We start from the raw sequence: 14,797 nt of genomic DNA on the forward strand, positions 1-14,797 counted from the left end.
CCAGACGCGCAGGCTCAGCGGCCATGGCTCACGGGCCCAGCCGCTCCGCGGCATGTGGGATCTTCCCGGACCGGGGCACGAACCCTTGTCCCCTGCATCGGCAGGCGGACTCCCAACCACTGTGCCACCAGGGAAGCCCTGTCTTTCCTCTTATGATATGATCTTGAGTGCCTTCTCTATTCTGGTAATCATTTTCTGGATACATTAGAATTTATCAAAGTACTACCAAGAAATAAGTACAGATTTCCAGATATTTAAGATTATCCCCCCTTTTACTTTGGATACTTCACAGATACTTCACATAGATCAAGGACAAACTAGTTTTAAGGGACAGCTGCAAATAGCTTTTAACTCACACTATACTTACAGTTAACTAATACATGGTTTTTCTTTTTTTTGTTTTAATATTTATTTATTTATTCAGGGTGTACTGGGTCTTAGTTGCAGCATGCGAACTCTGAGTTGCAGCATGCATGTGGGATCTAGTTCCCAGACCAGGGATCGAACCCAGGCCCACTGCACTGGGAGTGTGGAGACTTACCCACTGGACCACCAGGGAAGTCCCGGTTTTTCTTAAAATTAAACAATCACATCTCTTTACTTGATCTTCTTCTTAATAGAGCAGATCCAAAACACAGGAAACCCTTTAATTTTCCTATCCAAAGTTTTAAGGAACATTTGATCACATAACAAAGATTAAAAATAACTTTGATTCAAATAACTTCTTAAAAAGTAATCTTTATTTTTTTTGCTCATGTGGTAGAAATCCTTTGGTTTTGCCTACCCAAAACTCCTTCCCCCTTCTTCTGGCTGAACACAAAAACAAGCAAACGAACAAACAAAAACTCCTCAACCCCATATTATTCCACTGGTATTCTCAGTCACACGGTCGTAACTCCCCAACTTCAGAGGTAGTCCAGTGACTAGTTGGGGGTAGGGAGATATAAAAAATGGCTGATCAGAGGAGATAGCTATGGACTCTGAGGGAGAGACTGTTCTTTATTTGCTAGCTATAAAAATGTAAGCCTAGCTTTATCACTACATAGAGGAAATAGAGCTGAAACATGGAAAGAGACAGAATCTAGTCCCTATGACATCATCTAAAACCTTCAATCCTGCCATGCCTAAAACTAATGCTACAACTTGGCATTCATAGTTATTCAGGCCAATAAATTCCCTACCCCTGCCCCCTTTTTGTTTTGTTTAAGCTCATATGAGTTGGTGCTGTGGCTGCAACTGCAAGCTTTGAAAGTTGTATTCAATTTCATAGAGGGAAAATATATATTTTCCCTGCTTTATAAAATAAAGCACTAAATGATGTAGAATCACAGATTTTTAGATATGGAATTTTTTTTTTTTTTATATCCCATCACCAAGAACAGCACCTAGCACATGACAGGGCTCAAGTATTATTTTTTTAATGAGCTAAGAGATCACAGTGATCATCTAATCCAACCATCTCATGTGATAGGTAGCAAGTTGAGTTCCAAAGAGGTTAAGTCACAAAGCATGTTGGTAGCAGAGCCAAGACACCTGCTCTGGTTGGGCTTAGGGCTCTATTAACAGCACTTTTCACTATATGTACTAACATGAAGAAACTGTCACTTGTTAAAACCAAAAGATAGTAAAAACCTACTACTTTTCATTTACTTCCCAAAACTAAGCCTAAAATTCTCACTCTTCTGCAGCAGCTTAGCTAAATAAGACACAGGACATTACCGTAATAGAAGCCTCAAGGCTGGCACTTACCTCTGAGGTACACTCCAGAGTGTAGTTACTATGCTCACTGTCACAGTCTCTAAACTTTTCCTGTGGGAGCTAAGCTAACAAAGTGACTTCATCCCATCTCCCATTCTAGATTCATCCCAATAAGCCATCATAATAGTCCTATCATCTCTGTAATTCAGATCATTAAAGTTTAACAGTATATCTTAAATTCAAACTAGATTCTCTATATAATGCATATTCCTTTGTTTGGAAATCCTAGGATCCATATTTTTTATCTTGGCATTTTGCCATCTTACAAGTCTACTTATTTTATTATTTTATTTATTTATTTTTCATTTTTTTTTTTTTTTTTGCGGTACGGGGGCCTGTCACTGCTGTGGCCCCTCTCGTTGCGGAACACAGGCTCCGGACGCGCAGGCTCAGCGGCCATGGCTCACGGGCCCAGCCGCTCCGCGGCATGTGGGATCTTCCCGGACCGGGGCACGAACCCGTATCCCCTGCATCGGCAGGCGGACTCTCAACCACTGCACCACCAGGGAAGCCCGAGTCTACTTATTAAAAGTTGAGAAACTTACATTTTTACCTCATCAGCAATCACTTTAACAATCTTTGATTTGCCTGTTTAGTCACTAGCAGAATAGAGTAAAAGAAAAACTTAAAAGTCTCTAAAATGCATTAGTACTCCATAAATTTTTATTGATACCAATGTCTATAAAAGCAGACTTTTTTTGTAAGTAAACTCCCAATTCAGTTCCTCAATCAGTTTTGCCAAGTGAAGTGCTAATATTCAGAAGTCAAGCTGCTTTCTTAGAAGTTAGCAGATACAGAAATTTACTATTAATATGATCTTGAAGATCATGCCTGTTAAATTTAGGAACACAGTTTACTCCACAAGAGTAAAGTAATTGTATAATACATAGCATGAACCTCCATAATTAAGCTTTGTTCAAAATGCAGCCCAAAGAATTTGAAACACTCTGGGAGTTTTTGCTCTTCAAAGTTCGTACCAGAAGACACAAATTTGAAGTGTCTTACTTCTCATATCCAAACTACAAACTCATTTCTCTTTACACCTTAAAACATCATTCACAATGATCAATTCATCTTTAAATCAGGAGCATTTGTAGAAACAGTTTTTCTTAAATACTCACATTCCTCTTTAAATCTAGTTATTATTAAATAACTCAAGGAAAATGAAAAGCCAGACAATGTAAATCATTGAAGTCTTACTGTACACTTTTACAAACTTCCAACTAGCATTGAAAGAATTACCTATCATTGTACCTGATCTGCATTTACTTAAACACTTTGTACAGAGGGGCTGGGCTGAAGTTGAGTCAAACCCTTTTCCGTTAGATGAATTACCATATTTCTCGATGATGATGCACTAGACAGTAAACTTCTATTCAGGGCATTCCTGTCCTATTAAAATTTTATTATGCACAGGTTTCCATAGTTGCAGTGATTTCAAAATAGTACCCAAAATTACATGAAGAAAAATGTTTAAAAACAGGAAAAATAATCTTTCATTAGATTTCACAGTACAATATTGGTTCTACTGTTAAATAAAAGCAATTCACCCTCTCCTAAGAAACAACAGCAATAAGATAAACAAAATTTGAATTTATAACTCAATCTGCATACATTAGTTCCTGCCTGGGTAATTTAAAAGCTGCATTACATTAATCACTGAACTACAACTTCAGGTATGGAAAACATGAAGTTCAACTTTCACATTTTACATTGTAAGAGAACTCAGAACAGTAGTTAACTGACTTTCCCAAGGTCACACAGATTGTATGCTAGCTAAGACTCCTGACTCTCCCCAAGACCTGTCCAGTGCTATTTCCACTGCTAGATACAATTCACTTTGGATGTATTAATTATACATTATTTTCTTCCCAACATCCAAAATAATACTATTGGCTTAATATTTAATGTTTTCAAAAACAACTTTTGTAAACTGGTTAAAGTATCTTTCCAAGACACTTAATGGAAGACATTTCATGCTACTGCACAAAAACTCGAACAAGATTTTTGGCAAAAGAAATACACTGATCCAATGCATCTAAATATCAGTTATAAGAGTCCAATATTCCAATTGTGTTTTCAATTTCCACAATGGAGTTAGCTTTGAACTGAAACTTCCCAAGAAAAAATGCACTTTCTTTATTCACACTTTCAAGTTACATTTTGAATATTCCAAATATTCAGGTACAGAAGTCGAAAGAAATATCTAGCCATAATAAAACTATTTTGGGAATTCCCTGGGTCCAGTGGTTAGGACTCTGTGCTTCCACTGCAGGGGGGGGCACGGGTTTGATCCCTGGTCAGGGAACTAAGATCCCACATGCCGAGCAGTGCAGCCAAAAAAATAAATATTATAAATAAAAATAAAATTTCACTTAAAAAAATAAACTATTTTATTTAGAGGAAGAAGAAGCTCCTTTTTCAAATGTGTTGCAACATTATCGTATTTGTAAACTCTAACACCGGGGATTACTGACCAGAATTTTTTACATTAAAATGCAAACAAGAGCTAAAAGACTTCTAATTTGCCTCTTATTAAAGGTGAAAAACATTTTAATCTAATATTAGAATATATGTGCACTATTTCGTAAATTTCGGGTTAAGTTTGCTTTAAAAAAAAAATCACAATTAGAACTTGTTAAATGTTTAAAGAACATCCCAGTCATTAAGACAGCTTAAGCGCACCAAAAAGGGCAAAAACGTTTCCTTTGCTTTGTTTCCTTAGTCTCCATCCAGCTGAAGCTGAGTTGCCACTTGCTGTGGATAAAACGATTTTCACATTCCTTCTGCCTCCATCTAAGCTTTCTGACGAGAGAAACAAGAATCTAGGAACGTGTGTTTGATGCAGTCCTGAGTTCAGTTCTTTTTGTGGAACGAATTGGGAACACACTGCCCATGAAGAACTGAGGTGATTTTAAGATTTCGTTTTACTTGTAAGTAGGCGTGTGCGAACACCTGCCAACGCATTTTATTTTTAACCGAAGAGCTAAACACTATACTGAACAATCATCAAGAAACTGGGGAGCAAAGCATGCGCGCCAGGCCTGCCAAAAGTAAAAATTTTTAAATTAAACCTTTAGGGGAACTGGGCGGTGAGAGCCCCAGAGCGTAATTTGTCACTTAGCGGCGGCTCTCCTCAGGACCCAGGCGAAGAGAGCCCTGGGCGGAACCAACGCCACCATCCTGTGATTGTGACCAGGGCGCAGATGCTGCGGGCAGGGGGCTGAAGGGAGCGGGTCGTCAGACGCCGGCCAGCCGCCAGAAGAGTGAAAACTAACAAAGGGCTAATCGCGCACCAGAGCCCCCCCGGAGCGGAAGCAACGCCTCCCCGCCGCCCCCGCCCCGCGACCCTCCCCAAGTTCGGGCCAGCAGTGGACTCGCTGCGGGGCCTGCGGCCAGGCCGGGACCGGATTCGCGATCGGGATGCTGGAAACAGGTAGGGCGAAGAATAAAAGCCCCAAAGAGAAGAGCCGGCGCTTCCTGACCCGGTCAGCGCAGCGAAAAGGGAAAACGAGGCGGGCGGGAGGCCCCGAGGCCGAGTCCCTGCCGCTGGGCCCTGCTTCCCGGGGACCCGCCAGGCACGGCGGTCTGGGCGCCGCGCTTTGTTACCGGCTGTGAGAAGCTCCGGCCACCGCCGCCGCTATCGCCCCCGCCCCGGGGCGTCGCTTCCCGGCGGTTCTCGCCTTCCTCGGCCGAGTAGTCGATCTCCCCCTCCTCAGTCTTGAGGCGCTTGGCCTGGCTCTCGTACTCCCGGTCCTCCTCGTACGTCTCCCTGGGGGAGGATGAGGAAGAGGACATGGCGGCGGCCGGAGGGACCGGCCGGCTAGCGGGTGGGGGTGGCGGCGGGGCGCGGGCCTCGGACGCCGCCGGCCAGTCCCCGTCGCAGGCAGCGCCTCTTCAGCGAAGATCTGCGCGGCCCGGCTGTTCGCGTGGGCCGCGCGCCCAGAAGCCGGCTGGGTGAGGAGAGTGCGCGGGACGAGGAGGGCGCCCCGGGAAGAGGCTCCGGAGCGGCCGCTCCCCTTTATCACGGAGCCAACATTCAGCCTCTCCTTCCTCCTCCGTCTCCGCTCCCAGTCCCGGGGAGCAGATCTAAGGATGGGGACGCGACCGTGGCTTCCGGTCTTCCCTCCTCCCCTAATCCACTCCTCGCCGCCCAGGCCGAGCCTCCACCCCCACCTTCGCGGCCGCCGTGCAGGATCGAATCCAGCCGCAGCCCGCGGGAAGCGCCCCTCCCAAGCCCGGGCCTCGCTCCCTATTGGCAGAGGGAAAAGTCGACCAGGCTTCCAATTGGCAGCAAGGGCTGTTCGTCAAAAGCCGCCCACGGTCTGGCCTCGCCCCTCTCCCTGCGCCTTCCGAACTCTCAGCTGGTTTGCTAGTCCTGACCGCTCAACGCCCGCCTTGCGCGGACCTGGAGCCGTTGCTACCCGACGGCCACTAGCGCTGTTGGGCCAACTGGAGGTGAGGCGCGGAGTGAACCCCGGCGGACGAGGAGGCGTGCAGTGGGGCGAGGACTGCGGTGTTAACCACCCTCCCGTTAATTTAAATGCTTTTATTACTTCTCTTCAAAAGAGAAGATCCCTGCAGAGACATCTCGCAGCCCTGAAACTACAGGCGGTGAGGGGAGAAAAGGGATTAGAATCGTGAAAGTAGCCTTCTCCCTATGTTGTGTGCAAAATCTGATACAAGTGGATGGACTCTCTCCCCGTCCCTAAGTAGATATTACAGAACACTCAACATTTCCTGAGGTGCAAGTGTGAAGAAGACGCTCGTTTGATCGGTTAGCACTCATGGGTCTTCTGGACCCTTCTTTCCTGACACTTACAGGGGACTTGTATCAAGTCCCAGCTCCCATTTAAACCTTCCACATAAAGTTTCATCCTTCATGCCAACCCGTTCCTTTCGAGGCGATCTATTTATTTCACATCATTTATTTTTGAAAGATATGAAAGCCTATCAAAAGTGTTTCTCCTTTGGACCACACACAGCTCATTTCCTCTGTGGAGCCCTGAGGCCTCTGCGAGGTTCTAGTTACTGCTCTCTTTTTTTGAACCAGGGCCCTTTATACCCACCTATTAGGATGTTCTGTTTTCAAGACTAGAAGCGCTTGGAGACAGGAACTGTGCTCTTTTCATCTTTGCAAACCCAGTTCCTGTACAGTCCCGGGCGCAAGTTCCCTGCTCAAGGCTGAACGAGTGGGCCTTGGGAAATAAAGGTCCAGTGTCAGAAGAGGAACTGGCAGATCTCACGTAACCTAACTGCCCTCGGTGACTCTAACCCGTGGAGGATTGCCTAGGATCAAGAGTCACTTAAGTGTTTCTAATGTCCTTGTCCCTCAGATGTGTCCCTAAGTGTGGCTCTTCCTTTCCTAATGGTGTGGATTTTTCCCTCCCCCAGCCTATTCTCTCTTCTTTCCAAAGCTTTTTCCTCCCCCGCAAAAAGCCATTTGTATTTATTGCTGACAGTGCTTTAACCTACGTTTGTTTTGTTACTTTTATAATTTACACTGCCTGTCGTTTCGGAATCCATTTGCAAGCTTCTTCACAACACTGTACAGCTATAATCAAATTCGTGTGCGCCTGCAGGTGTACACTGACAAAATAGAACTAAAAAACAATTCGAATTTTATTTTTCTAAATTATGATAAAATTGAAGTAGAAGTATCAAAGAGGGAGCTGCAGAGCTGGGTGCAGATGAGGAAATGTTGGCAGAGCACTGGGAACAATGAGCAGAGCTGAACGGCCTTGTACAAACGTCCCAAATATTTTGTGTGATAGTGAAAATATTTAAAATTCTCAAAGCCTGCATCCAACCTATGGATTATACCAGGTTAAAATGCAGCTCTCACACCAATCAATTGGTAAGGAAGCCCAGCCTTGCTGAACCTTGCTACTGTACTCAGCGTTTACTTCACTAAAAGTAGGTTAGGGCTTCCCTGGTGGCACAGTGGTTGAGAGTCCGCCTGCAGATGCAGGCGACGCGGGTTCGTCCCCCGGTTCGGGAAGATCCCACATGCCGCGGAGCGGCTGGGCCCGTGAGCCATAGACGCTGAGCCTACGCGTCCGGAGCCTGTGCTCCACAACCGGAGAGGCCACAACGGTGAGAGGCCCGCGTACCGCAAAAAAAAGAAAAAAAAAATTAGGTTACAGTCAATATGTACTAGTATTAAACTTAATTCTTTTTTCGAACAGCTCAAATCAAATTGTTAATTTAAAAGACTAAGAAGTAAAACTCAGAAAGCTTGTTTAAAACTCATCCATTAGGGGCTTCCCTGCTGGCGCAGTGGTTGGGAGTCCGCCTGCCGATGCTGGGGATACGGGTTTGTGCCCCGGTCCGGGAGGATCCCACATGCTGCGGAGCGGCTGGGCCCGTGAGCCATGGCCGCTGAGCCTGCGCTCCGCAACGGGAGAGGCCACAGCAGTGAGAGGCCCGCGTACCACAAAAAAAAAAACAAAAAAACCCAACTCATCCGTTAGTACGTTGACCATGAGTGACCTTTGAGCTTATTGCAGATGAATTGTTCAGTGACAGTAAGTTCTCAGATATGGAAAAGACTAACTAGCTCATCACTAAAACATGAGAAGAGCTAAATAAAGAGGGCATAAATTATATTCTGCACGATTTAACTTAGGTGAGATCAAGAAATTACACACTTGCCAGTTAGCCAGAAATGCCTTTAAAACTCAGAAACAGCTCCTAAATGCGTGCACAAAATCAGTTACTTAGCTCAACCTGGAATCTCTTTTGCACTACTGTACATACAGCCTCAGGCCTTTGGTAAATTGTCTGAATGCTTGATTGGATTGGCTGCTGTTGATTGGGGTAGGCAGCAGCCATGAATTCCCATTGACGCAGCTCGAAGGGGACTTAGGGGTTATACTAGAGTGAGAGAGAGCCCCAGGGAAGGTCTAGGGAAACTGATAGTCAAGGTCCTTTATAATCTAGCCCCAAATTGCCCTTCAGTTTTAAACCTCATTGCTGACCTATGTAAAGTAATTTATAAGACATTGTGCTGGGCGATGAAGAGACTAGAAAACTATATGAGCTGGTTTCTGTCTTCTTTTTTTCTTTTTTTAAATTAATTTATTTATTTTTATTCTTGGCTGCGTTGGGTCTTGGTTGCTGCATGCGGCAAGCAGGGCTACTTCTTAGTTGCTCCGCGGCATGTGAGATCTTCCCCGACCACGGCTCGAACCCGTGTCCCCTGCACCGACACGTGGATTCTTAACCACTGCACCACCAGGGAAGTCCCTGGTATCTGTCTTCTCAAAGCTTGCAATCAAGTTGAGGAAACGCACATACCCAAGAGAGGCTACAAGGCACATCTAACATACATGTAATAACAGCAGCCACTTACAATGTGCCAGCCACTGTGCTAACCACTACAAGGGTCATGTCAATAAATTCTGACAAAAGCCCCCTAAAAGAGGCATTATTATTACTATGGCCGTTGTACAATTAAAGAAAGTCTAGGAAAAGTTAAGAGACCTGCCCTAGAGCCACAGTTAGTAAACTAGAGAGCCAGGACTGGAACCCAAGCATCTGATTCCAGAGCCAGTACTCTTCGTCAAGAAGAATGATGATTTAAGTATTGCATTGTTTACTGCCATGGACACACAGATCAAATTTAGAGTCATTTATCATGATACTTATTCATTCACTAATTTCTACTAGGGCTTATACAGCTGTAACTCTGGGAAGGCATAAATAGGTTGTAATTATCAGTTTTTTCGTTGGTATAATGAAATTCAATTAGCTTCTATAGGAAATTATAAATATAATACACTGTTTTAGTGTTCATTTTAAAATGTAATTTCTATAGACAAGGCCCAGAAATGAAAAGGAAATTCTCACCATTTTCTGATGGATGCATCGTTTGAACAACTAGAGATGCAAATTATAAGATATTCATACCCAAACTCAATTTCCAATATTGCTATTTCACTTAATATACAAAACTTATGTTTCCTGCCTCACCTTCTGCAAAAATCAAATAACACCTTCACCTTACTTGTGAGCAATATTTCCAAAGGATTGGAACCCTAGAGATGTATTTTAATTAAGACATGTTTAACATGAAATCCAGCTTAGAACAAAGTCCATTCAGAGACGAATTAGTTAGTTCCTATGAAAGTTTGTCAAATCCAGAGTATACTATTTGTGATGATACCACTTTCCTTGTTAGACATCACCAAGAACAAGCACTATGGTGCTTTTACCCAAAGTAGCCCCTTTAATTCAGTCCACATTTGGTTAGTTATGGTGGTAAGACACCAGCGTTCCAGGAGGATGCACCCTGCAGGAAGTGCCTCAAGCACTATTAGCTCACTGTGTAGTCAAGTGTAACCACAATGGTATTCTCTTTCAGATGCTGTTATCAGGCACATCTGCTTTGGGTCTGGAGCTGCCACTGTGTTTGGCCTCTTCAAAAAAATAATAATTTGTGACAGATCTGCAAAAATAAATATATTGACCCTAGAAGGATATCTGGTATATGACCAGACAATGACAGGTAAAATTCATATTCTTGTTATCAGTTATAACCACTTACCTTTAGTCTTGGAAATAATAGTTATTTTCACCTTTCTCTATGACTCATATAAATTGATAGTGTTCAGACATCTTTAAAAATAATTGTAATAAATAAAAAGAGTAAAATCATAGCATCTGTCCACTGTTTAGAGTAAATAGAATTTATCAAAGTAAATTCATCTTGCATATGAAAATATAGATAAAACAAAATTAACCGGTAGCTGCTCACATTTAACAAAAACGTATTAAGTGCTACAGACCACTCCCAATTATAAGTGATCAGTAACATGTAATACCTTTTTGTTAAGTATGAGCTCTCAGGTCTTCTTTTCTTTTTAAATTTGAGTAAAAAAATATCTTGGCTATGGCCCACCCCACCCCATCAAGGAAGTTTCCATGGTAAGCAAGTCACTAATAACCTCATCCTTTCCTGATCGTTGATGTTGAGACCAGTATAAAAATGACAAGAAGGGCTTCCCTGGTGGCGCAGTGGTTGAGAATCCGCCTGTCGATGCAGGGGACACGGGTTCGTGCCCCGGTCCGGGAAGATCCCACATGCTGCGCAGCGGCTGGGCCCGCAAGCCATGGCCACTGAGCCTGTGCGTCCGGAGCCTGTGCTCCGCAACGGGAGAGGCCACAACAGTGAGAGGCCCGCGTACCACAAAAAATAATAATAAAAATAAAAAAATAAAAATGACAAGGAATGCTAACGATAACACATAAACTAGGGTTTGTATTTTTTTTTTTCTTTTTGTATTTTTTATTTTTAAAATTAAAAAAAATTTTTTTGGCTGTGCCATGTGGCATGTGGGACCTTATTTCCAGGACTAGGGATCGAACCCTTGCCCCCTGCAGTGGAACCTCAGAGTCTTAACCACTGGACCGCCAGGGAACTCCCTGAACTAGGTTTTTTAGACCTCAGTTGTGTTTTTTTTTCCCACAACTATTATTTTTAACATCTTTATTTGAGTATAATTGCCTTACATTTTCGTATTAGTTTCTGCTGTATAATGAAGTGAATCAGCTGTACGTATACATATATTCCCACATCCCCTCCCTCTTGCATCTCCCTCCCACCCTCCTTATCCCACCCCTCTAGGTGGTCACAAAGCACTAAGCTGATCTCCCTGTGCCATGCGGCTGCTTCCCACTAGCTATCTATCTTACATTTGGTAGTGTATATATATCAATGCCACTCTCTCACTTCTTCCCAGCTTACCCTTCCCCCTTCCCGTGCCCTCAGGTCCATTCTCTACGTTTGTGTCTTTATTCCTGTCCTGCCCCTAGGTTCTACAGAACCAGTTTTTTTTTTTAGATTCCGTATATATGTGTTAGCATACGGTATATGTTTTCCTCTTTCTGACTTACTTCACTCTGTATGTCAGACTCTAGGTCCATCCACCTCACTACAAATAACTCAATTTCATTTCTTTTTATGACTGAGTAATATCCCTTTGTATATATGTACCACATCTTCTTTATCCATTCATCTGTCGATGGACACTTAGGTTGCTTCCATGTCCTGGCTATTGTAAATAGTGCTACAGTGAATATTGTGGTACATGACTCTTTTTGAATTATGGTTTTCTCAGGGGATATGCCCAGTAGTGGGATTACTGGGTCGTATGGTAGTTCAACTTTTAGTTTTTTAAGGAACCTCCATACTGTTCTCCATAGTGGCTGTACCAATTTACATTCCCACCAACAGTGCAAGAGGGTTCCCTTTTCTGCACACCGTCTCCAGCATTTATTGTTTGTAGATTTTTTGATGATGGCCATTCTGACTGCTGTGAGATGATAGCTCATTGTAGTTTTGATTTGCATTTCTCTAATGATTAGTGATGTTGAGCATCCTTTCGAACTGCATGAGCTGCTTGTATATTTGGGAGATTAATCCTTTGTCAGTTGCTTCGTTTGCAAATATTTTCTCCCATTCTGCAGGTTGTCTTTTTGTCTTATTTATGGTTTCCTTTGCTGTGCAAAAGCTTTTAAGTTCCATTAGGTCCCATTTGTTTATTTTTGTTTTTATTTCCATTACTCTAGGAGGTGGGTCAAAAAGGATCTTGCTGTGATTTATGTCATAGAGTGTTCTGCCTATGTTTTCCTTTAAGAGTTTTATAGTGTCTGGCCTTACATTTCGGTCTTTAATCCATTTTGAGTTTATTTTTGTGTACGGTGTTAGGGAGTGTTCTAATTTCATTCTGTTACGTGTAGCTGTTCACCACTTATGGAAGGGGTCGTCTTTTCTCCATTGTATACTCTTGCCTCCTTTATCAAAGATAAGGTGACCATATGTGTGTGGATTTATATCTGAGCTTTCTATCCTGTTCCATTGATCTATGTTTCTGTACCATATGTGTGTGGATTTATATCTGAGCTTTCTATCCTGTTCCATTGATCTATATTTCTGTTTCTGTGCCAGTACCATACGGTCTTGATTACTGTAGCTTTGTTGTATACTCTGAAGTCCAGGAGCCTGATTCCTCCAGCTCCGTTTTTCTTTCTCAAGATTGCTTTGGCTATTCGGGGTCTTTTTTGTTTCCATACAAATTGAAAAATATTTTGTTCTAGATCTGTGAAAAATGCCAGCGGTAGTTTGATAGGGATTGCATGGAATCTGTAGATTGCTTTGGGTAGTATAGTCATTTTCACAATACTGATTCTTCCAATCCAAGAACATGGTATATCTCTCCATCTGCTTGTTTCATCTTTAATTTCTTTCATCAGTATCTTATAGTTTTTGCATACAGGTCTTTTGTCTCCTTAGGTAGGTTTATTCCTAGGTATTTTATTCTTTTTGTTGCAATGGTAAACGTGAGTGTTTCCTTAATTTCTCTTTCAGATGATTCATCATTAGTGTATAGGAATGCAAGAGATTTCTGTGCATTAATTTTTTATCCTACAACTTTATCAAATTCATTGATTAGCGTAGTAGTTTTCGGGTGGCACCTTTAGGATTATCTATGTACAGTATCATGTCATCTGCAAACAGTGACAGTTTTACTTCTTCTTTTCCAATTTGTGTTCCTTTTATTTCTTTTTCGTCTCTGATTGCCATGGCTAGGACTTCCAAAACTATGTTGAATAATAGTGGCAAGAGTGGACATCCTTGTCTTATTCCTGATCTTAGAGGAAATGCTTTCAGTTTTTCACCATTGAGAACGATGTTTGCTGTGGGTTTATCGTAGATGGCCTTTATTATGTTGAGGTAGGTTCGCTCTATGCCCTTTCTGGAGAGTTTTTATCATAAATGGTGTTGAATTTTGTCAAAAGCTTTTTCTGAATCTATTGAGATGATCGTACGGTTTTTATTCTTCAATTTGTTAATATGGTGTATCACACTGATTGATCTGTGTATACCGAAGACTCCTTGCATCCCTGGGATAAATCCCACTTGATCATGGTGTATGATCCTTTTAATGTGTTGTTGGATTCTGTTTGCTAGTATTTTGTTGAGGATTTTTACATCTATATTCATCAGTGATATTGGTCTGTAATTTTCTGTTTTTGTAGTATCTTTGTCTGGTTTTGGTATCAGGGTGATGGTGACCTCGTAGAATGAGTTTGGAAGTGTTCCTTCATCTGCAATTTTTTGGAAGAGTTTGAGAAGGATGGGTGTTAGCTCTTCTCTAAATGTTTGATAGAATTCACCTGTGAAGCCATCTGGTCCTGGACTTTTGTTTGTTGAAAGATTTTTAATCACAGTTTCAATTTCAGTGCTTGTGATTGGTCTGTTCATATTTTCCACTTCTTCCTGCTTCAGTCTTGGAAGGTATACCTTTCTAAGAATTTGTCCATTTCTTCTAGTTGTCCATTTTATTGTCATAGAGTTGCTTGTAGTAGTCTCTTAGGATGCTTTGTATTTCTGTGGTGTCTGTTGTAACTTCTCCTTTTTCATTTTTAATTTTACTGATTTGAGTCCTCTCCCTCTTTTTCTTGATGAGTCTGGCTAAAGGTTTATCAATTTTGTTTATCTTCTCAAAGAACCAGCTTTTAGTTTTGTTGATCTTTGCTATTCTTTTCTTTGTTTCTATTTCATTTATTTCTGCTCTGTTCTTTATGATTTCTTTCCTTCTACTAACTTTGGGTTTTGTTTCCTTCTACTAACTTCTTCTTTCTCTCTCTTGGTTATTTAATAACGTATTGTTTAACCTCCATGTGTTTGTGTTTTTTATGTTTTTTCCCTGTAATTGATTTGTAATCTTATAGTGTTGTGGTTGGAAAATATGCTTGATATGATTTCAATTTTCTTAAATTTACCAAGGCTTGATTTGTAACACAAGATATGATCTACCCTGGAGAATGTTCCATGTGCACTTGAGAAGAAAGTGTAATCTGCTGTTTTTGGATGGAATGTCCTATAAATATCAATTAAATCTATCTGGTCTATTGTGTTATTTAAAGCTTGTGTTTCCTTATTAATTTTCTGTCTGGATGATCTGTCCATTGGTGTAAGTGAGGTGTTAAAGTCCCCCACTATTATTGTGTTATTGTCGATTTCCTCTTTTAT

At 41.9% G+C, this 14,797-nt stretch overlaps 2 protein-coding genes across 2 annotated transcripts in view; one reads left to right on the top strand and one right to left on the bottom strand.

The window, feature by feature from the left end:
• The window catches only part of HNRNPLL (heterogeneous nuclear ribonucleoprotein L like), a 39,687-nt gene extending 33,833 nt beyond the window's left edge, over nt 1–5,854 (bottom strand). Inside the window, exon 1 of the mRNA XM_055089129.1 lies at nt 5,368–5,854. Within this exon, the coding sequence (XP_054945104.1) occupies nt 5,368–5,556 (189 nt within the window). The 5' untranslated portion in view covers nt 5,557–5,854. The remainder of the gene's footprint in view (nt 1–5,367) is intronic.
• The window catches only part of GALM (galactose mutarotase), an 88,877-nt gene continuing 78,654 nt past the window's right edge, over nt 4,575–14,797 (top strand). The window contains exon 1 of the mRNA XM_028496986.2: nt 4,575–5,194. Coding sequence (XP_028352787.1) covers nt 5,182–5,194 — 13 coding nt within the window. The 5' untranslated portion in view covers nt 4,575–5,181. The remainder of the gene's footprint in view (nt 5,195–14,797) is intronic.

Source organism: Physeter macrocephalus, chromosome 12 (genome assembly GCF_002837175.3).
Source record: "Physeter macrocephalus isolate SW-GA chromosome 12, ASM283717v5, whole genome shotgun sequence".
NCBI lineage: Eukaryota > Metazoa > Chordata > Mammalia > Artiodactyla > Physeteridae > Physeter > Physeter macrocephalus.